Source organism: Lynx canadensis, chromosome E3 (assembly GCF_007474595.2).
Source record: "Lynx canadensis isolate LIC74 chromosome E3, mLynCan4.pri.v2, whole genome shotgun sequence".
Classification (NCBI taxonomy): domain Eukaryota; kingdom Metazoa; phylum Chordata; class Mammalia; order Carnivora; family Felidae; genus Lynx; species Lynx canadensis.
In genome coordinates, this window is record NC_044318.1 from 2670501 (window position 1) to 2691266 (window position 20766).

Here is a 20766-nt window from a genome sequence, read left to right on the forward strand (position 1 = left end):
GCCTGGGGACAGAGGTTCCTTCTATGACTTCCAGCAAGCAGGCTCGCTCAGGCTCTGGCACAGCCTCTGGGCTGAGGGGCAGAGGCCAAAATAGCCGGAGCCAGTGTGGTTCCATGGGGAACCCACCGCCTACAGCCAGCCACCTTACCTGAGTCTTCTAAGGCTTGGGGGGGGGGGGGGGGGGCATTCAAAGTGGAAAGACTGCTCACTCTCCACCCTCCACCCCTAATAAATAATCTACAGACCCAATTCCTGCATTTCTCATTTTTATTTGACAGAAAAAGTTGCTCTTGCTGTACAGATTTTAAAAAACCAAAATGCCTTTAAGAAACGTGAAGAAAAGTTGGGGGAGGGGCCACAACCTCACTTGGGGGACAGTAAGGGCCAACTAATTTCAACTCCTGCCCCTTCCTTCCAGGAACACCTCACACAAGTTCCCAAGTTCCAACTCCCCCCAGAACTTAGGGTTACAGGGGGGCACTGACGCCTCCCAGCCCTTTCTAACTCAAGACCAGGGTGTCCCCAACTGTATCCTCCCCTCCCACAACTCCCATTCTCATTCCCACCCACCCCAAAACTCCCCAAACGTGAACCAGGAAAAACTCACAGAGATTAACATTTCACAGGAACAAAGAAAAAGGGGGGGGGGCGGGAAGGAGGAAGAGTCCTCCCCCAGGAGGCTGCCAGGGTTCGGGGGTGGGGGGGCAGACAAGGACCCCTCCCCACTGCTGGGTAAAGGGGGCACTCCCTGCAGCTCCAGAACTTGGGGTGTGGTGGGATTCCCCCCACAGAGGTTCAAGGAGACCTGAAACAGAGGAGACAGAGATCAGTGCCTAGGCCCCAGCCAGCCCCAGAGGTCCCCAGGCACAAGAGCTTGACAAGGACGCACCTGGACGAGCGGTGCCGCACGGGGCGGGGGCTGGGCGTCTCCCTCCTGCGCTTGTGGCCAGGGGAGCGGCTGTCCCCACGCTGGCCTCTGCGGGAACCCCGCTCGCTGCTGCTGCAACAACAGAGGACAGTCAGCCCACGTGCAAGGCAACACCCACCTCTGGCAACTTGGAGCCTCAAAGCCGCTCAGAGTGGTGGTGACCAGGCTGGCCACTGACGGGAGGCCTTACCTCTGCTGGTCCCGTGGCGAGGGCTGAGGCGAAGGGCGGCGGCGCTCCGCAGGCGAGTAGCTGAGGGACCGAGAATCTCGGAGGGAATCTATTGGCTTCCGGGGACTACGGGACCTAGGGAGCAGAGGAAGTTCCCATAGCACCATGCTCTTCCAAACCCACCAGCCGGCACTCAGGACCACCCCCCAGGTCCTGACCACCAGACCTCATACCACACAGGGCCAGCCTCAGACCCACCTTTGTCTGCTCACTCACCCATCCGCCCGCACACCATCCACCGAGTGCCCCACTGGGCAGGGCACGGGGTGCAGCGGGGGATGCAAAGAGAAAGACAGTCCCTGCCCTTGGAGGGGCTCAGTCTGGTGGTGAAGGGAGGCCAAGGGAGGCCCGCTCGGCCCCGTGTATGGGAAGCAGCCCCACAAGGACCGATATACGTGGGTCTGGGGACCCGGGGGGAGGGACACAGGGCGGGGAAAGGGGGGGAGGGTAGTCTTCTCGAAGGTGCTGTTTGAGCGGAGTCTTGCAGAACGAGGAGTTCACCAGGCGGACAAGGGAATTCCAGGCAGAAGGAACAGCATGTCCAAAGGCATGGGGTTCTCCTTAGACTGCAAGGCGCTGGGTATGGCTGGAGCACAGGGCATGTGTGGGGGCGGGCAGGAGAGGAGAACACAGGGCAGGCAAGGCCAGTTGGTGAAGAGCCTCACACGCCATTCCCGCAGAGGTGGGGCTTTATCCTGCAGGCCACAGGGCGTCCCGGAAGGATTTGTGGAGTGGAGGGAAGTAACCAGATGTGCGTTTTAGAAAGATCCCTCTGGCTACGTGTGGAAGAGAATGGCGTGGAGGCAGGGAGACAGGGAAGAGGCTGTGGACAGAGTCGGGAGAAGATGACGGTGGCCAGACCAGAGCCCTGGCGGGAGCAACGGGGAGATTTAAAATCTAGAATCCCTGGGACGTGGGAGCAGGAAACAGGCTGCATGTCAGGGGAAGGGAGAGGAAGGAACCTAGGACTCCACAATTCTGACTGGAGCACCCACACTTGGACCCTTTGCCGGAACAGGGCACAGCACAGGTGGTAGGGAGAGAGCCCAACTCCTCCCACACCACCAGACACCACAGTCCACCAGAGACTCCCGGCAGGGATCTCACGCCCAGGGTCACACCCCGCCCCTTCCGGCTCCGGCAAGGCCGCACTCACCTCCGCTCGCCGGGGGGTGGCTTCTTGGGGCTTGCAGGTTTGGGCAAGGCCTGAGGGCCAGGCTTAGCGGGGGAGGGGGATGAAGAAGTAGAGGAGGAAGAGGAGGAGGAAGAAGAGGAGGAGGAGGAGGAGGAAGAAGAGGAGGAGGAAGAGGAAGAGGAGGAGGAAGAGGAGGAGGAGGAGCTGGAACTGGAGCTACTGGAGCGCCTCTTCCGCTTGGCCGGGGTCGGCTCCGGAGGACGTCCCTCTCGAACAGCCTCCTTGGGGGCTGGGGTGGGGCTGGGGACCCTGTGGGAGAAGCAGAGCGTCAGGAGGAGACACGCCGCCCCAGCCCCGACCCTACCTTCCTTGGCCTGGAGGAACGGCAGTGGGGGAGGGGTGCCGGAGAAAGGCCCCAGGAGCCCTCGGAGCTGAGAGCCGGCGAGCGCATTCTCTGGAGAGCAGTGGCCCGAGACGCCCCGACCTCTGCTAACACAAGCAACAGGCCGGGCCCGCAGCACAAGGGATCAAGGCTAAACCTCAAGAATGTCCCTGATGGAGGAGGACTAAGGCCCCTGGGCTCAGGTGTGGAAGCCGAGCTGGGCGGTCTCCTTCCCGGGAGAGCCGCGGCTTGGGGAGGCCCCTGCGAGCGGGTTGGCTGGGGGAGGGGCCGTCCTGCCTGGAGGCAGGGAGAAGGATGGGATGACCTCTGAAGATCCTTCCAGCCCAGGGAGTTCCTCTTGAGGTCTAACTGCCATCCCTCCTGCTGTAAAATTAAGTCCATTTCCTCTAGTTCTGTCCTCTGTAGAGACGGAAAACTTATCATTATCCTCTAGAGAATGAACCTTAGGAGACTTTTACCTGTCCCATTCCTCCCCCCGGTGCCCCCACCCCAGCATTCTCTTCTACCCCAGCTTAAGGGTCAAGGTCCCGTACCTCTCTCAAAGAGCCAAGAGCCTCTGGACAGAACTTCTCCCTCCCCACCCCCACCCACCCCCCAAACCGGCCCCACCCAACGGTTCTGCAAGTCAAGCCCCCTCACCTCTTCAGCGCTACCTCAGGTTGAGCAGGAAGGCTAGAGCCCTCCGAGTCGCTAGAACTGGAACCGGAGGAAGAGGAGGAGGAAGAGGACGATGACGAGGATGAAGAGGAGGAGCTGGATGAGGAGGAGGAGGAGGAACTCCGCCGCTCCTTTGCCGGCTGCAGGGTGGCCAATGCAGAAGGCTGCTGGGCCCCCGTGGAGGCCGGTGTTTCCCCACCCTCAGGGTGGGACACCCCAGGGACAGGACCAGAGAGCATGCCGTTGTGGTCACCAGCAGAGGACGTGGTCTTTGCCACCGTCCCAGAGGAGAGGGACTGAGACCCTGCTACAGGGGTGGTCTGGGCAAGCAAAGCTCGGGACTGGTCAGAAAAAGCAGATGGCACAGGGGACCTAGGTCGATCCTGAGCTGGAGGAAGAACACACTGGGAGGAAGTCTGGACCATTCTAGAAGCAGGAGAGGGAGCCCGCTCAGAGGTCATTCTAGACTGGCTGAGGGCAGATGGTGGGGTTCTGGAGCCTGGGCCTCCTGGTGGGGTTCTGGATCTGGCTCGGTCAAGAAGTGGCGGTGAGGTTCTACCGCTAACACGTTCGTAAGCAGTGAGGGGCACCCGGGGGCTGGTAAGGTTTGCACCAGACAAGGCTGGAGCCATTCTAGCACTGGTGAGGCTTGCAGGTGCCATGGCTGGAGGGGTTCTGGAGCTGGCAATATTCACAGGAGCTGTAGCATGTGCAGATCTAGGACCCACCAGGTTTGCAGGGGCTGCAGCCTGGGCTGTTCTGGAGCTGGAGGGATAGTTTGCAGCGGTCGGGGGAGTGCCAGAGCCGGTGAGACTCAGAGCTGCCAAGGCAGCCGGGGTTCTGGCTCCTGCTAGATTCACAGCTGGGGCTGCAGGGGTGCGAGGGTCAGCGAGGTTCACAGCAGAAGGTGCCACTGCTGTTCTGGGGCTGGCCAAGTTCATGGCTGCCGCCGCAGCTGGCGTTCTGGAGTCAGCCAGGTTCACTGCTGTTGGTATGGCAGGTGTCCTGGCACCGGCCAGATTCATCGCTGCTGCAGAAGCTGCAGGAATCCTGCTGGCAAGACTGGCAGCTGGGGCCGTTCTGAGACTCATGAGAGGCACTGGAGCTGGGACTTGGGACATTCTTGCAGCAAGGCCAGCAGCAGACATGGATGGAGGTGGCCGAGCAGTGCCAAGACTGATGGCTGTCAGGGCAAGTGCGATTCTAGACTGTGCGTGATTTTCTGGCACAGATGTTCTCGGGTGATCAGGAATTCGGGGACCTGGACCATCCATCATGGAGCCACCGGCTTGTTGCAGGACAGACATAGGTGTTCTAGAGCTGCCAAGGGGTTCCAGCATTCCAGGTGATCGACAGCGGTCCAGAGGAGTTGGTGACATGCTAGGACGACTGAAACAGCTCATTCTGGAGCTATTGAGCGCTACTGGAGGGGTCCGAGAACCAGAATGATTTCTCGTTGCCGGAGGAGTAGCAGAACGTGAACGATCAGAACTACTTCCAGATGCAGAACGTCTTCGGATGGCGGGAGGAGATCTCGTTAAGGACCGTTTGCCCCGAGTTGTTCGTGGAGTACGGGATCTGGAACGGCGACGGATAGCAAGGGGAGAGCGACTTCGAGAACGCTTGCGTGGCAACAATGGGGTCCGAGATCTAGAGCGACGCCGAATAGCAGGAGGCGTTCGGGACCGAGATCGGCGGCGTGTCACCGGAGAGGTTCGAGAGCGGGACCTCCTTCGAGTTACAGGAGATGTGCGAGATCGAGATCTCCTACGGGTGACTGGAGACGTTCTGGATCTCGATCTCCTGCGAGCGATAGGGGAAGTTCTGCTTCGAGATCGCCTCCTGGTCACTGGTGGAGTCCTAGATCTGGACCTTCTTCGAGTCACCGGTGGAGTTCTAGAACGGGAGCGCCGGCGTGTTGGGGTTCTGGATCTTGAACGACGGCGGGTTACTGGTGGCGTTCTAGACCTGGATCGCCTTCGACTCACTGGCGATGCTCTGGATCGAGACCTTCGTCGAGTCACCGATGTCCTGGACCTTGATCGTCTCCGACTGACTGGTGAAGTTCGAGACCTGGACCTACGGCGACTGACCAAAGGTGTTCTGGACCTGGACCGCCGGTGAGTGGCTGGAGAGGCCCGAGACCGTGAGCGTTTCCATGGAGCTGGTGATGTACGAGAGCGGGACCGCTTCCGACTGGCTGGGGGTGTCCGAGACCGGCCTCTTCGGCGTCGGGAAGAAGTTCGGGAACTCTCCTGCCGGGCAGGTGACCTTGAGTGGTAACCAGAGCCTCCCCTCCGCCGACGAGTGACCCGAGACCTCGACCGGCTCCGCTGTCTTCTCCGCGAAGTTGACTGAGAAGATCCAGACCTATCTCGACGTCGAGTTGTTCTGGTTTTCTCTCTCCTTGAGCGGGAACGGGATCTCTGAAGCCCACGAGGCTTTGGTGAAGGAGAACGGCCTCTCCTTGAAGTTGTCTTAGCACGGGGGGATGAAGCTGAGCGCCGCCGGCGTGAGGATCTTGACTTTTCAGCTGGCTCTGGGGAAGACACTGAAGGACTTCTTCGACGTCTCGGGGGGGTTCTAGAACGGGTCTCTGGTGAGGACGATGCAGAGCGGCTTCTACGAGACAGCCTGGCCTTCCTAGTCAGCTCAGGAGACGATCTAGAGCTGCGACGGCGAGGTGGAGTGCGGGACTTGGTCTTGGGCTCTGGTGATGACCTAGAGCTTCTTCTAGCAGTTCTGGATTTGGGTGGGTGTTCTGGAGAGGACTCTGAACTGCTGCTTCCGTCAGGAGAAGGGCCTCTGCCTTTGCTTGATGAACCTGACCTGCTTCGTCTGGGAAGAGCTCGAAGGGCAGGAGCCTTGGGTTCAGGAGAAGAATCAGAACCGCTCTGTGCCCTGGGTGCCACTCTCAGCTTATCTTTAACTTCAGGGGATGAGCCAGACCTACTACGGCGAGGAGAAGGCCGGGCTTTGCTATCAACCTCTGGAGACGACCCAGACCGACTCCTTTCTCTAAGTGGTACTCGTGTCTTAGCTTTGGAATCTGGAGAAGAGTCTGATTCACTTCTTTCTTGAGGGGATGCACTGGGCTTCCCATCAAGTTCTTGAGAAGACCCAGATCGACTTCTCTGTCCAAGAGGAGTCCTAGCCATGGTCTTCTGTTCAACTGACGACTCTGACCCACTTCGTTCTCTCTGGGGGGTAAGACACTTGTTGTTGAGCTCTGGAGATGATGGAGAACGACTCCTTGGCCTAGGAGTCTGGGGCAAAGCTTTTGGTTCTGGAGAAGAATCACATTCACTTCTCCCCCTAGACGGTGTTCTAGGTATATCTTTCATTCCAGGAGAGGACCCAGATAAGCTGTGCCTCGAGGGAGTCCCAGACCCATCTCTAAGTCCTGGAGAAGACCCAGACCTGCTTCTCCTTGAGGGGGTTCTGGGTAAACCGTCTTTCAGTTCAGGAGATGCAGAGCTACTTCTTTCCCTCGATGGTGTTCTGGGTACAGCATCGAGCACTGGTGAAGAAACACTCTGATTTGAAGACATTCCTGCTTTTTCCACTGCATCTGGTGATAACTCAGAACTGCTGCGTCTGGAGGACCTTGTAGATTGTTCTTTCATGTCTACAAATGGATCTGTCTCCAGCTGATTAGGAAAAGATCCATTCAAATCTTCTTTAACCTCAGGAGAAAATCCAGCATTCATTTCTGCAACAGGGCCTGAGTTTCTAAATTCTAAAGGTGATCCAAAGCTATTCTCCCTCGGGGACGAATGAGACAGCTCTTTATGCTCTGGAGAAAAATGTGGCCCACTCCAAGTTGAGGCCACTGCAGGGACTTCTGCTTCCAAAGAAGTCTGTGACTGGCTTTGGTCAAGAGTCAAAGACACAGGTCTTTCTTCTATTTCAGGTGAGGATTCAAAATTACCTCCAGCCATTTCTTTAAGTTCTGGAGACAAATGAGAGAGGACCTGGTTTGAGGATTCTTCAGATTTCTCGACCTCCATTAATTCCTCATCTTGGCTTGGCTTAGCTGACATACTTTGGTCTTTTGTATCTGGGGATGACCCAACACCACCTCTTTCCCTTGATGGGGTTTTAGGTGTCTCTCTGAGTACTGGTGAGGACTCAGATTTATCCTGCACTGGGAAAGGACTAGATTTGTCTCTTGGTCCAGGAGATGACACAGTAATATCTTCCTGAAGGAGTAAGCCTGTTTTCTCTTTTGACTCAGAAGGCTCCAATCTACTCTGCCCCAAAAGAGATTTAGAGTCCATGGCAGGATATGGGAAAGAGTCAGACTGAGACTTGCTCTGCTCAGGAGACATTCCAGATTTTAGCCTAGGGCTTGACAATTCACTTCTGTCTGGTCTCGTTGGAGATCTGGGGGTCAGTTCAGTGATTGGAGATGAGGACCTGGACCGGCCACCCTTAAGAGGTGTGTGAGATTTGCTCTGCAGAGACGGAGACTCAGAGTGACTCCGTTTCATGTCTGGACTTGAAGTATCAGATCTAGGGTCTGGTGAAGTCTGTGATTGTCCTTTCTGTTGCAGAGAAGAGGAGACAAAATACATTTCTCCTGGTGGTGTGGTAGACTTTACTCCTGGACAGAGAGAGAAGGATCCAGAACTTTGTGCTGGTAAGTCTTTAGACTTCTCTTGGGAACATGGGGACTTAGATCCACAAAGACTGTGCCCTGATGGAGTTTGGGGCTTAACTTTAGGGCATGGTGAAGTAGACCCTGAGTGACTTTGTCTTGGTGGTGTTCCAGGTTTCACTTTGGTATCTGGTGAAGAGGACCTAGAACGGCTGTGTCTTTGCAACAATCTAGATTCCATCTTGGAGCAAGGAGACTCTGATCTGCTTTGCCTTGGCGGTGTTTTAGAGGTTACCCTACTAGGACTTGGAGAAGAGGAGCCAGAATGACTTTGGACTGGCGACATTACTGCCTTTACTTTGGGTTGTGGAGATGACGATCCAGAGCGGCTCCCTCTTGGAGGGGTGCTAGATTTCACTCTAGGAGGAGAGGACCCAGAGCAGCTATGTCTTGAAGGGGTCATAGATTTCACCTCAGGGTCAGGTGATGATTCTGAACGGCTCTGTATTTGTGGTGTGGCAGATTGTTCATTTGCCTGGGGACTTGTTACAGACCCTTGCCTTGGTGGTGTTCCAGACTTCACTTTAGGTTGAGGAGATGAACTGGAACAACTCTGTCTTGAAGGTGTTTTAGATTTCTGGTTAGAAGGAGGAGAAGAACCAGAACGACTTCGCCTTGGTGGTGTTCTAGATTTAGCTTTCGGCTGGGATGATCCCGAGCGACTGCGCCTTGGTGGTGTCCGAGACTTTTGTTTAGGACACGGAGAGGATCCTGAAAGGCTTCGCCTCAAAGACAAGCGAGATTTTGCTTTGGACCGCGGTGAAGAGAGAGACCTGCTCCGTCTCGAAGAAACTCGAGATTTTTTCATTTCTGGGCTTGAGTTGGACCTGCTCCTCCTCTGTGATGCTCTGGATTTGTTCTTCCGCTCTGATGACGAACCAGACCTGCCTCTTCTTTGTGGTGTTCTAGAATGAGATCTTCCTCGTCTAACTAGACTTCTACTACGAGATCTTCGTCTTGCTGGTGTCCTAGACCGAGATCGTCCTCGTCTCACGGGTGTCCTAGACCGAGATCGTCCTCGTCTTGCCGGTGTCCTAGACCGAGACCTCCCTCTCCTGGCTGGTGTTCTAGAGCGTGACCGACGTCTGGCTGGAGTTCTAGAGCGTGACCTGCCACTTCTCCTGGCTGGTGATCTGCTACGAGACCTCCGTCGTACTGGCGATCGGGTCCTAGATCTGCGCCTAGCAGGTGTCCTAGACCGAGACCTGCCTCTCCGGGCTGGTGTTCTAGAGCGGGACCTACGCCTGGCAGGTGTTCTGGATCGTGATCTCCGCCTGGCAGGTGTTCTAGAGCGAGATCTAGCCCGGCGGGCTGGCGTTCTAGAACGAGATCTGCCCCTAGCGGCTGGGGATCTAGAATGAGACCTGCCTCGCCTTGCTGATCTAGACCTGCCTCTTCTCTGGGTATTTCTGCTTCTAGACCAGCCTGGTCGCTGAGGAGACCTAGAACGACCACGTCGCTGGGGGCTTCTGGACCGTCCCCACCTCTGTGCAGACCGGGACCTACGCCACTGAGGGGACCGGGACCTAGAATGACCTCTTTTGGTAGGGGTTCGAGACCGAGATCGCCCCCTCTTAGTGGTGGTAGGGCTACGGGACCTCCCCACTCTTCGAGAAGGGGTATGAGAATGTGACTTATCCCGCTTTGCTCGGCCATGTGAGCGACTCTTGGATGCGGGAGAAGAAGAAATCTCTCGGCGGGACCCAGGAGCTGGTGCAGGTTTAGGACTTTCAGGGGAAGAGCTGGCATGTCGAGAAACTTTGGTAGGTTGAGGGGATGGTGGGCAGCTCTCTGAAGACGACTGGGGAGGTTTCTCAGGAGACTTAGGTGGTGAACGGCCCCGGGTTGGGGAAGCCTCAGATGGGGGGTTCACTGGCTCCTGACTTAAGGTGGTTGTTGCAAGGGGTTGTGGGGAGCCGCCATGTTGCTCAGCAAGGAGCGGAGTGGGAGCAGGTGGTTCTGGGCCTGCGCTGCTCCTTTCCGGAGAGGGGCTAGGTCGAATTGCAGATTTCTAAGAGTGGAAAAGAAAGCACGGATAGGAACATAAGCACCAAAACTTCCCATCAACCTAAACACCAAAACTTCCCATCACCCATAAGAGCCTAACATCCTTGCCAATGAAATTTTTCCTCTACACACCCCATTACAACACCAACTGGTCCTTTACCTCACCACAGGTAGTCATTAACAAAAGATCACATAAAAAGACAATTAGGACAACATGAACAGGCTACCTTATCACTTTAAGTCTCATAACCTAGAAAAAAACAACACAAACAACACACTACGTTTTACGATAACCCTAACAAAATACCACGGCAACAGAAAAAAAGTGCATACTTTTACTAAACGGAAAAACAAAGCAGTTTCCCGAAGCATGAGGCATCTGACTTCACCCTTGAAAAACACTAAGATTATGGTGCAAAGGCAAAGATTTGAGAATATGATTTATGTAAATAGAACTACAGATAAGTACAGAAAAAGAAAACGAAACCAAGTTTGAAAAGCTTTAAATATAAAACAAATAAATGAAATTAAGTTTTTGAGGTAATCCAACTTGTACTTTAGTAAAGTAACTCTGGAGGACACAGAAAACGGGACTAAAAAGCTAAGCATTTAACGAAGAGCAATTACACTGTAATAGCTAAAGCAATAAAACATCACGATTAGGGCTTCGATCAGAATAGCAACCATAAAATGACAAGTACTGAAAAGACCATTCCAGAGTAGTGTTTTCAAATTGCAGGCAGCAATCCAGTGGGTTGACAACTTTTAGTTAGCTACAACCAGCATTTAACAAAATAAACCCTATAGACAAACCTCAAAATGCTAAAAATGATTTAAAAATACTTTTCTCAAATTGAATGTAAAAGCATAAACAGAATAGTGACGTAAAACCTACAAATAACCGGCGAAGTTTGAAAATGTTAACTCTATAGAATTTGCACATGCAGAAAAGACCTTAATAAAACGAAAACCGCATTACGAAAAGAACTGATTTCACTTCTTTAAACCAGTTTACTTCCCTCCTTCACTTCAAACACCCATCCTAACCCTCCAACCCAAAAACATGCATTAACTCAAGACATAACCTACCTCCTTGTCTTTGTCTTTGTCCTCGTGAGGACTGCTAGGCTGCTTTGTAGAGGGCTCTGGGCTGCTAGGCTGCCCTGTGTTGGTGGTACCTTGTTCCTTAGAAGGTGCATCTCCCTCCCCTCGACGCCCTGAAACAGGGGAAGGACTTCGCCCAGTCAAGGTAATTGTATGGGTCTTTGCTGCTGCACTTCGAGACCTGAGGAAGGTAATTGAGGGCAGGGGAGAGGAAAGAAATCAGCTCAGGGGAGAAGAGGGAACCCCCTCCCAGCTCCCATCCACCTTTCCTGACTATACAAACCCTCTTCCAAGAAGCCTTCTCTTACACACAAGACTCAAGTCACTCATGGAAATTCAAGTCCACTTCACTTTGGTCCTTTTCTTCCCAACAGTCCCCAAAAGCGTTCTCCCTCTACCCCTTTATCCACCTCCCCCAACCTCCCCAAACCCTCCACCCTGCCCATTCCCTACCCACTTCATTCACAACTCACCTCTGAGCCCACCTCCTTCAGGAAGCCTTCCCCGATTAAGGAAGCCAGGGTAAGGATTCCTTCCTCCCCCAGACACCACGAACAAACCACCACCCCCCCTATTCTGGCAGTCCATATACATCAGAACAAAACAAAAAATAACAAAATAAACAAAAACAAAAACAAAAACAAAAAAAAAAAAAAAGAGAAGGGGAAATGTATATGTCTGTCCATCCTGTTGCTTTAGCCTGTCAGCTCCTAGAGGGCAGGGACCGTGTCTTCCGAATGGTCTGTGCAGCGCCTAGCACACCGTGGGCGCTCAATAAATATTAAATTGATTAACCCACAAGTCCCTCTCCCTCCCTTCCTCCTGGACCACCCCTTACCGACTGCGGGAAGTATCAGAAGAGGAAGCAGAGTCAGCAGACGTTGAACGGTGGGCCCGGCGGCTCTTGGGGGCTGGTGTTGTACTACGAGACCTGAAGGAAGGCCACCACCACAGCTCAGGGTGCTATTACGCTTACACTGGATTTTCCTCGTCGGTCCCTCAACCTTCCACCATCAGTCAAGGACACAACTGATTCTCCCCTTTACCCCGCCAGGTAGACTTCACCTAACCTACTGCCTAATAAGCAAATTACCCTCCAATTCACACAAACTCACTCACCGCTTCCGCTTCTTGTCCTTAGATTTACGTTTGCTCTTTGGAGTGGGAGACCTGACAATGGAAATTCAAAATAATCATCTTAAAAAAAAATCCAAAATCAAATAAAAAAATGACAGAACTATTGACAGAAGATCAAGGAACTGAGCTTTACTCTAAGAAACCCCTATAGAACAGGCAAGGCCAGACGGGCTCACCGTTCCATGTCACTATGTCCCCAATGTCCCGAGGAGCTCTTACCTATGCTTCCGTTTTTTGGATTCAGATTCTGACCTGTTGGAGGGGAGGGGGGGAAAACAACGCATAAACCAATACCTATGCCTAGACTCCTCAAACCTCTCCAGTCACTTCATGTACTCCCACCTCATACCTGTGCTTCTTCTTCTTAGAACTCTTCTTCCTCTCTCGTCGAGGAGAGCTGCTCTCTGACCTGCTAAAGATGGGTTCAGAAACAAAGTCATTCTACTGGGTTCCTTCTCTCACCCCCCCACTTACAATCCACCCCCAAAAAAGGCTTCTAAATCAACAAACACAAACATCACCAATGTCTCAGACCTAAGCCCAGGACTTATTACTCTCCAGGAAGCAGAAATACCTCTTCCATAAAGCAACAAACCTCAAAACGAAAAGCCCAGTAATTCAAGACGTTGCTTAGTTAGTTCTTAGTTGGCAAAGCTGCAGAATCAAACCTTCCCCAATGAATAAACTTAATACATTCCTTCCCGTGACTGAAATCTGAATGGTAACTCCCTCTTCCCTGATGTATCTCGCAACTCTCTCCTGCTTCCCAAAAGAATTCTCTATTTCCAGAAGGGGGGGGGACAACAAGACCGGTCCTCTGCTTATTAAAGTGACATCCCAACTAACTTACCGTCCTCTATCTTTCTTCTTTTTCTTCTTCTTTTGCTTTGGGGTTGGTGAGCGAGAACTGCTGGACTCCCGGACAAGGCTGGAGGAAGATGAAAAGAAGCAGGATGAGTGCTAAGATGAATTTTCTCAGACATTTCAACTTCAAAACAACAAAATCTGAACACTTTGGGAAGGAACAGTCCCCCTCATCCCTAAATAGAGCAGGGCGCTTAGAAGAAAAGCAGCTGACATGCTTTCTTGACCTTGAGTACCTGTAAGGTTTGGGAGGCTCTGGAGCTGGTTGTTTAGCTTCTCGAGCACGACGCTGAGGATCAAAAGAGCTGCCATCTACATAGGAATCACTGATACCAAAGGCAGCACGGAGTCGCTCATTCTTTTTCTCATTCAGTTCTGCCAACTGGTGAGTCTCAGTTACCCTGGGGGGAAAAAGGCAATGGTTAGCAGGGAAGAGAAAAGATCAGGGTTGCTCACACCACCGGAGGCAGCCAAATGAGACTGGGAAGAAGTTGGGAAAAAGAGCAGGGAGGAAGTTGAAGAGAAAACAGCAGAAGCAGTGCAGTCCAGAGGAAATAAGAGACAGTGAAAACACTCACGCTGGCCTCTGCCCTGGGGTCTCTTCCTTTCCCCCAGGGTTCACATCCTTCTCCAGCAACATGAGTCGAAAGGTAGCCACTTTTTCCTGAATTTGCTGTTCCTCGTACCTGAAGAACAAATCCCTTCAAGGTTAAAGCCTGACTAGGCCCTTAACCCAGTCCCAAGTTAAAGTTTCCTTATTCCCAGGAGGATCCCTTCCCTTTCCATGCACACATAAAACTTTTCACTGTCACCCAAAGGGCCCTTCTCTTAAATCTTTCTGATCTTTCACTGTTCTTTCTTCCCTCCGTTTACTATAGCCTCTAGAACAGTGGATTTTAAACAGGCTAAACTCCAGGGGCTAAAAGAGGAAAGCTAAGCAGGCAAAGTTCCAGGTGCTCCTCCTCGACTTCAACAACAGGTATTTCCTGAGATTCCAAAGTAAAGTGCATTGTATAAAAAGGGTGCCACTGCTGAAGTTTGAAAACCACTGCTCTAAAAGGTTTTCTCACTGTACTCCTTTTCCAAAATTTCACTTCCCTACCCAACCCATGATCCCCTCTTATCCAGATTAGTATTTCAATTCCTGTTTTCTTGCCTTCACTACCTTCCAAGGCCTCGATCCTTAAATCCATCTACCTTCCTCTTCTCTACCAATGACAACACCTGTCAGCTTCTACTCCAGCTCTTTTCTTGCCTGGTACCTGCTTTCCCACCTCTCCCCTTAAAGCACCTTTTTGTTTTTCAATGGCTTCCCTCTTTCCCCAAGTGTCTTCATCCTAATAATTCAAATTCCCTCAGGCTTTCTCTTGGTACAGACTTTCCTCATCTCCCACCTTGAGCTGTCCCTTAACTCCTCTCAATCTGCTAGCTCCTTTACCTCCTCCCCTCCTGCAACTCCGCTCCAGGCCTCTTCAACAAGCCCTCAACTCCCTACATCCCACCTAATTCCCCCAGCTCTGCCCTCACTCAGTGCTTGGCTCTCCCCCAGCCCTCCCCTCACCCCTGCTCTTCCATCATCTCCTCCAGCTCGAGGCATCGCAGCTCCACGCGCCGCTTGCGCTCGTGGTCCAGGATGTCAGGATTAGGCCGCTTCACCAGGGCAGCCTCCAGGCGCCGCAGTTCCTCCTCTCCCTTGTAGTCAGGCCGCTCACCCCGGCGGCCTCGCACCAGGGACAGGTTGCGCTGGACGTAGCCGTTGGTGCCGCTGCCCCGGGGCGTCGGCAGCCCGATCCCGTTGTACATGGCCCCGTGCCCGGGGGGGCACCACCGCTCCTGGGGGGGAGCGGGGAAACACGGGTCAGGGCCCTGACCCCAAACTAACCACTTGCCACCACCCAAATCCCTGTTCTTCACCCCTATTTCAACAGGAAGCTCCACACTAAACTCCTTTATCTGCATAATCCTCCTGGTCTTCTAACAAAAACCCTTCCTTCCCTTCCCCTTCCCATACTTTCTTTCCACTCAATCCTACCCCAGCTCTTACAGCCTTTTCCCTCAAAGGCCAAGAGCCACTTCCATTTCTGTTTGCACCTAGATGTTCTTGTTCCACCCTAAGAAAATAAGAAACCTATTTCTCTCGAATTTTTCCACACTCTTTATTCTCATTTGGCTCCCATAAGCACCAATGTCTCCACCCACTAATCTACTTTCCGACATCTGGCAACTGACTGAGGTCCCCAAACAGGGCACGACCACCACTACCACAAATCTGTGGTACCTACGGGCCCACAGTCCAAATCCAAAGATTCTTTTCAGAACTGACCTAAGAATTTCAGACTACCACGTCACAAACGCAAAACAGACTAAACAACCCCTACATATCTTAACACGTGGACTGGTTGGTTTCTGACATAAACCAAGAGTCCCATGCAGCCTCACACTCAAGAATAAAAGCCAGCATGCATATCAGAAACACAAGAACCTTGGCTACATAATCTTCTTGTACTTTACCTCCCCGAGGAGAGGCCATTTCCCTGATTTCAAATATTTATAAGCTATGAACTACCTTGCCTGATATCTTGCTCCTTTAATTTCCTTCCCAATAGGATTTCTCACGTATTCGGCAGCTCACCCAAGTCTCATTAGCTCCCCTTAAACATCACCTGTTTACAGCTCAATGCTCTGATCAAACCTCCTCTGCTCCAACCGTTCCCATTGCCCTCTTCTACATTCCTTGCCCTAAACTTACTCAGAACACCCCCCCCCCCTTCATAGCCCTTCACTAAGGCAAAACTGTCAACTTTCCCTACCAATTCCCTGTTATCTCGCTTCCTAGTGTTTCTCTTCCAGACCTGCCTTATCTCTCCCATGTTCTCTTCGTGCCTCCTACACCAAGGTTCTATCCTCTCGACCTGTCCCAACCCCAGCATGGCTCTGAAAAGCCCTCAACCCCTTCGATTTTTCTGGTTAGATTTCTTAGCTACACATTTCTTATTCTTTTCTCCTACTACATATACGTTATTTCTTCCTCCATCTCATCTCGTCCGCGACAGCTTCACAGAGCACAAATATGTGAGGGAAAACTACCCCCCTCAAAAACCCCAAGGAACAAGTGAAGAGATTAGTGAAAAATAAGCAAAGGTAGATAAACACGGATACAAAGGAAGCCTACGTTTTTAAAATTCCAGAAGAAACAGCATATGAGTACCTGAAGGATATAGTAAAACAAAATTTTAAGTATGGGGAGATTGAGAATGGAAGGAAAATTGCCCAATTCCAGAACTGCTTGTACCTCTATCCCCCAATTCTAAAGGCTGGGTCCCTGCCCAACCCCAGGAGCAGACTCCAGAGGACTGAAAAATCAGAAAACCACACTAAAGTACAGGAGTGACAAATGAAGCTCAATCTAGGACAAGCAAGTAGAAATGCACAAAAAAATGAAAATTTTCGTTACAGCGCAAGAAACGAGTTTCTTTACCTTCCAACACTCACTTTCATTTTCTCAAATACCAATCCTCCCCACTCTAAACCTAGGTCCTTCTTTGCCTCTCTAAACCCCACCCTAGTTTCTGCCTTCCTTGCAGAATGCTTCCAGCGTGCAATTAATTCTTCAGCTTAACCATTCACCCACACTTCCATACCACCTCACACAAAAGTCCTCCCACTCCCTTAAGAGGGCAAACCAGCAGCTGCTAAAGAAAGGACATTAAGTCACAACTAATTGGAGAACTTTAAAAAACAAGTCTTCCCCCTCCCCCCAAGCAGCCCACAGCATCTGAGGCAGTGCTCAGAACACTAAAAGGAAAAAGCGAAGGGGGAACATCAACACACACAGAAGTCGCCCGAAACAGCTAACTTCGTAAAACAAACATTCTCAACTAGGGTCCACAGACTATGAGAACACGAAAGTTATCCAAGATAAAAATCACAAAGCAAAAATCGACTGCAAGACAAAAACATTCTTCCTTTTACTGGACAATTTATCACGACGCCAGACAAAGAGACACAAGACAATCCTCACTCAGTTCAAGACGGAAAACACTCAAGAAACGAAACGCACCAGAAGAGAGGCGGTGGGCGTGCAGGAAAAACGGACACGAGCCAGCCCAGCAAGCTCAGCGATGAGCTGATTCGGGAGCTGGGCCAACGCCACCGAACCCAGAACAATTACACGTACTGGTTCAAGAAAAGACCGAAACTCACACACTTAAGAGAAAAGACAACGAAACGCTCGTTTTGAATTCTGGGGCCAGACGACATCTGAGCCCAGCGGGAGTGGACACGAAGGCTCAGAAGAGACGGGGGCCAGATAAAGCCTGAAGCGGAGCCTGGCGTTTCCTTCCCCAGGCAGCGCTCCACCGGCCTCGCGAAGCTTTAACTTTGGAGAAGACAATGAAGGAGAGGGGGGCCGGGGGGGGGGGCACCTACACTCCGTCGCATACCTGGGCCGAGCACGTCATCTTTACGTTAAAACAAAACAAGACAAGCCGTAGCGCTTGCGTCTCCCTACCGCTTCAAGGCCGCTAGCAACGGGCGCGAACTACCTACGTCTCCAGGGCACCCAGTTCCAGGCCTCCCCTGCGCCGGCTGGGCGGCCAAGGCCTATTTTCGGCCTTGAGCGGTGGGGGAGGGGGCTGCGCGGCGCCCGGGAGTCTGGGAGGCTCCGCGCCGGCCCGCAGGCCCCCGGGAGGGACGGAGAAGCCGAAGGCCTGAGAGGCTCGGGGGGAGGGCCCCAGGAACGCGCCACGGCCACGGCCACGGCCGCCGCCGCCGCCTCCCCGCCGAGAAAATGTCGAAAGGGGCAGCTGCGGGAGGCCCTCCTCGGCCGCACGCGTGGGGGTGGCGAGAAGCCGAGGCGCGCGCTCCCCCCTCCTCGTCGCGAGCGCGCGCGAGCCCGAGAGCCCTCGGCGGCGCGGGCCGTTGCCATGGGGGAGGGGAAGGCAGGTAAAAGCCCGCGCGCGACGGGAACCGAAGGGAAGGGGGGAGGGGAGGCGGGCGAGCGAGGGCGTCCGCGTGAGCTAGGGGCGGCGAGCGCGCGTGCGCGCGGCGGCCTGGACCGTTCTCCGCGCGCTTTGGCCTCGCGCCGGGGCCGCCGCCCCTCCCCCACCCGGCTCGCGCGCTCCCTCACCCTCTCACCCGCCGCCGCCGCCGCCTCCGCCCGCCGCCTCCGAGGGGGAGAGGTGCTGCCGCTCCTCACGCTCCCGAGTCCCTCGGGGCCAGGAGCTGCCGCCTCGCCTCGCCGGTCCGCCTGCCTCAGCCGACACAGACGCCTCGTCGCTTCCTCAGGGGCCGCAGCGGGCTCCGACTGCGCCACTCGCACCCCGCCTGGGCCGCGCTGCACGTCAGCACGACCGACGAAGCGCGTCAGCACGCACCCGCGCGCGTCGCAGGGCCCGCCGGGAACCGTAGTACGTCCCGCGGCGCTTTGCGCAGGCGCCGAGGCCACTTCGGGAAGTGTAGTTTCTTAAGGCCCAAGGGAGGTTCAACGCAGCTGCCAGGGAACTACGAATCCCTTCGGCCAGTGCGAGGAAGGGCGGGTGGGAGGACCAGAGGGGGCCACGTATTCGGAGTATTTCCGCCGGGGGGGAGGCGGGGCATGGGGGCCTAGCGCCACATCGAGGGACTCTAGCGCGCTCCTCGCCCTCCCACTTTCTAACCAGAGCATTCTGGGAGTTGCAGTTCGTGCGTGCCGCGGAACCCGTATGTGGCTTCGGCCCGAGGCACGGCCGCCATTTTGTCTCCCCATGTTTGGAGTTGATGGTCCGAGCCCAGCGACCTAACTGCTTCCCTGTGGCCACGGGCCTCGCGCGGCGAGCCCGCCCGCAGCGTCGCACCCGGCCTTCCGCACCCGGGAGAAGCCCCCGCAGACCCTAGGCGGCGGGTACACTCCTAACTTCAGAGCCCGGCGTCAGGCCCAGGGCCTGAGGCAAAAGCCACGGCAGCTGGCCGAGGGGGTTGGCAGCTTCCACCGCTGCCGATAGTGCTGAACCGGGCCGGCTGGCTGCCCTGGGGGATACTTTTCGTACTAGTTCCTCCGGGTAAGGCGGCCGGGCACCGATGCCGTTTTCTACAGAACCTGGGACACGTTAAACGTGGCAGGGCAACAACGTTACAAACACCCTCAAATTCTTCACCCCTCTGCAGAGTGCCTCCTGTTACCTTTTTAACGTCCGCGTTTGCAACCCGAGGAGGAGTCCCGCTCTCCCAGCACAGCTGAAAGCCGCTGAGCCTCTCAGACCACCACCTGCTAGTCGACCTTGGGCTCGCCCTTGGCCGCGCCCCTACCTCGGTTGCGGGGGGGAGGGGGGTGCGTCTCGCACCCTCACTGAGGCCCCGTAATCAACTGCCGCCCCTTTGACTTTGGGGCTTTGTATTTGATTTTACCAAATACCCGTCTCAGGAGCTGGACCAGGAAGCCCCGCGGTTTCGAGTGGGAGCGGTGGCCCCTGGCGCTGTTCTAAACCCGCTGCCTGGAACCGGGCACCTGTGGGTAATGCTCCCGTGAGCAAAAGCACCTCTGAGTAGCCTAGGGAACAGTCTTTCTGGGCCCGAGCTGGTGTTTCTGAAGTTGAGGGTGTAGGGTGGTGGTATCTTAAAACCCACCGCTTCCCATGAGACTCGTTCCTACCATAATTATCCTTCCTTGTATTTACCTACTGTTTGGGGCCAAGTTCTGCATTTGACGCTCATGACAACCCCATGGGTGAGGGTTCTTCTCCTTTTCCTGTGGGAAGAACGGTGAATTCCCTGACATCCACAGTACAGATTTCAAAATCAGGAAGATAAGATTGACACACTACGGTAATTTACAGGCCTTATTGAAACGTTGTCCATTGTTCCAACAAATCCTTGATAGCAACGGGAAATTCAAAACCATGTATCCACTGCATTCAGTTGTCGTGTCTTTTTTAGACTAATCTGGAACAGTTCCTAATTCTTCGTTTGTAACTCATGACATTGTCACTTTTGGAGAGTACAGGCCATTTATTTTGTAGAATGTGCCGCAAGTTGGGTCTGTCTGATGTTTCATCATGTTTAGATTCAGGTTCCGCGCTTTGGGTGGGAAAAACATGGAAATGAATGCTGTGTCCTCAGTACGCAATGTGAAGAGGGACATTCTTCCCAAGAGTTCCATTACTGCCAACGCTGACTTTGATTCATGTGTTGAAGTGGTCAATGTGGTTTCTCTGCTGTAAAATTTCTAGTTTTCCCCTGGTAGTTTTCAAAAAGGAAAAAGGAGAAGTATCTGGTGGAAACAGAGAAAAATGTGTCCACAAACCAAGATAAGGGTTGTAGGCGTACAAGACTTCGTGTGGCATCATTACTTCTGGGCCTTCTTGGAAAACAAAGCTGGGAAATGGATAAGATGTGCACACCCCCGAGTTTACGTCTCTAATTCCAACCTAATGCTGCAGGGTTTTTCTCTCCTCTCCTCCTCCCCCGACCTCCCCCCCCACCCCCCCACCCCCCCCACCGGTGTTTGTAACTGTATTCTCCAGCCCTGAGAACTTGGCTTCCGATTCACCCATCGATTGATTGATTGATTTGTTCAATTTCCTAGAATTCCAAAAAGTAGCTTCAGATTTGTTCATCTGTGTCTGGAGCGGTGGGGAGCCTACCGATTAGAGTTAAATATTTGTTT

The 20766-nt window shown here is 53.6% G+C and overlaps 1 protein-coding gene across 8 annotated transcripts; it reads right to left on the reverse strand.

The window, feature by feature from the left end:
- Positions 1-249: 249 nt before the first annotated feature.
- SRRM2 (serine/arginine repetitive matrix 2) lies at positions 250-18450 on the reverse strand. 8 transcript variants are annotated; one of them, XM_030300962.1, is made up of 15 exons: positions 18261-18450; positions 14686-14957; positions 13703-13810; positions 13361-13525; positions 13111-13188; positions 12610-12672; positions 12480-12512; positions 12243-12293; positions 11962-12054; positions 11109-11304; positions 3335-10023; positions 2314-2601; positions 1119-1232; positions 890-1000; positions 250-805 (listed from the first exon to the last, which is right to left on the reverse strand). In XM_030300962.1, the coding sequence occupies exons 2-15, from the start codon at positions 14925-14927 to the stop codon at positions 796-798; spliced, it is 8241 nt and encodes a 2746-aa protein (XP_030156822.1). In that variant the 5' UTR covers positions 14928-14957; positions 18261-18450; the 3' UTR covers positions 250-795. The 8 variants fall into 8 exon arrangements, with proteins under 8 accessions (XP_030156822.1, XP_030156824.1, XP_030156819.1 ...); XM_030300964.1 differs by lacking the exon at positions 14686-14957 and having other exon boundaries at positions 18261-18449; XM_030300959.2 differs by lacking the exon at positions 18261-18450 and having other exon boundaries at positions 890-997; positions 14686-17471.
- Positions 18451-20766: the final 2316 nt, after the last annotated feature.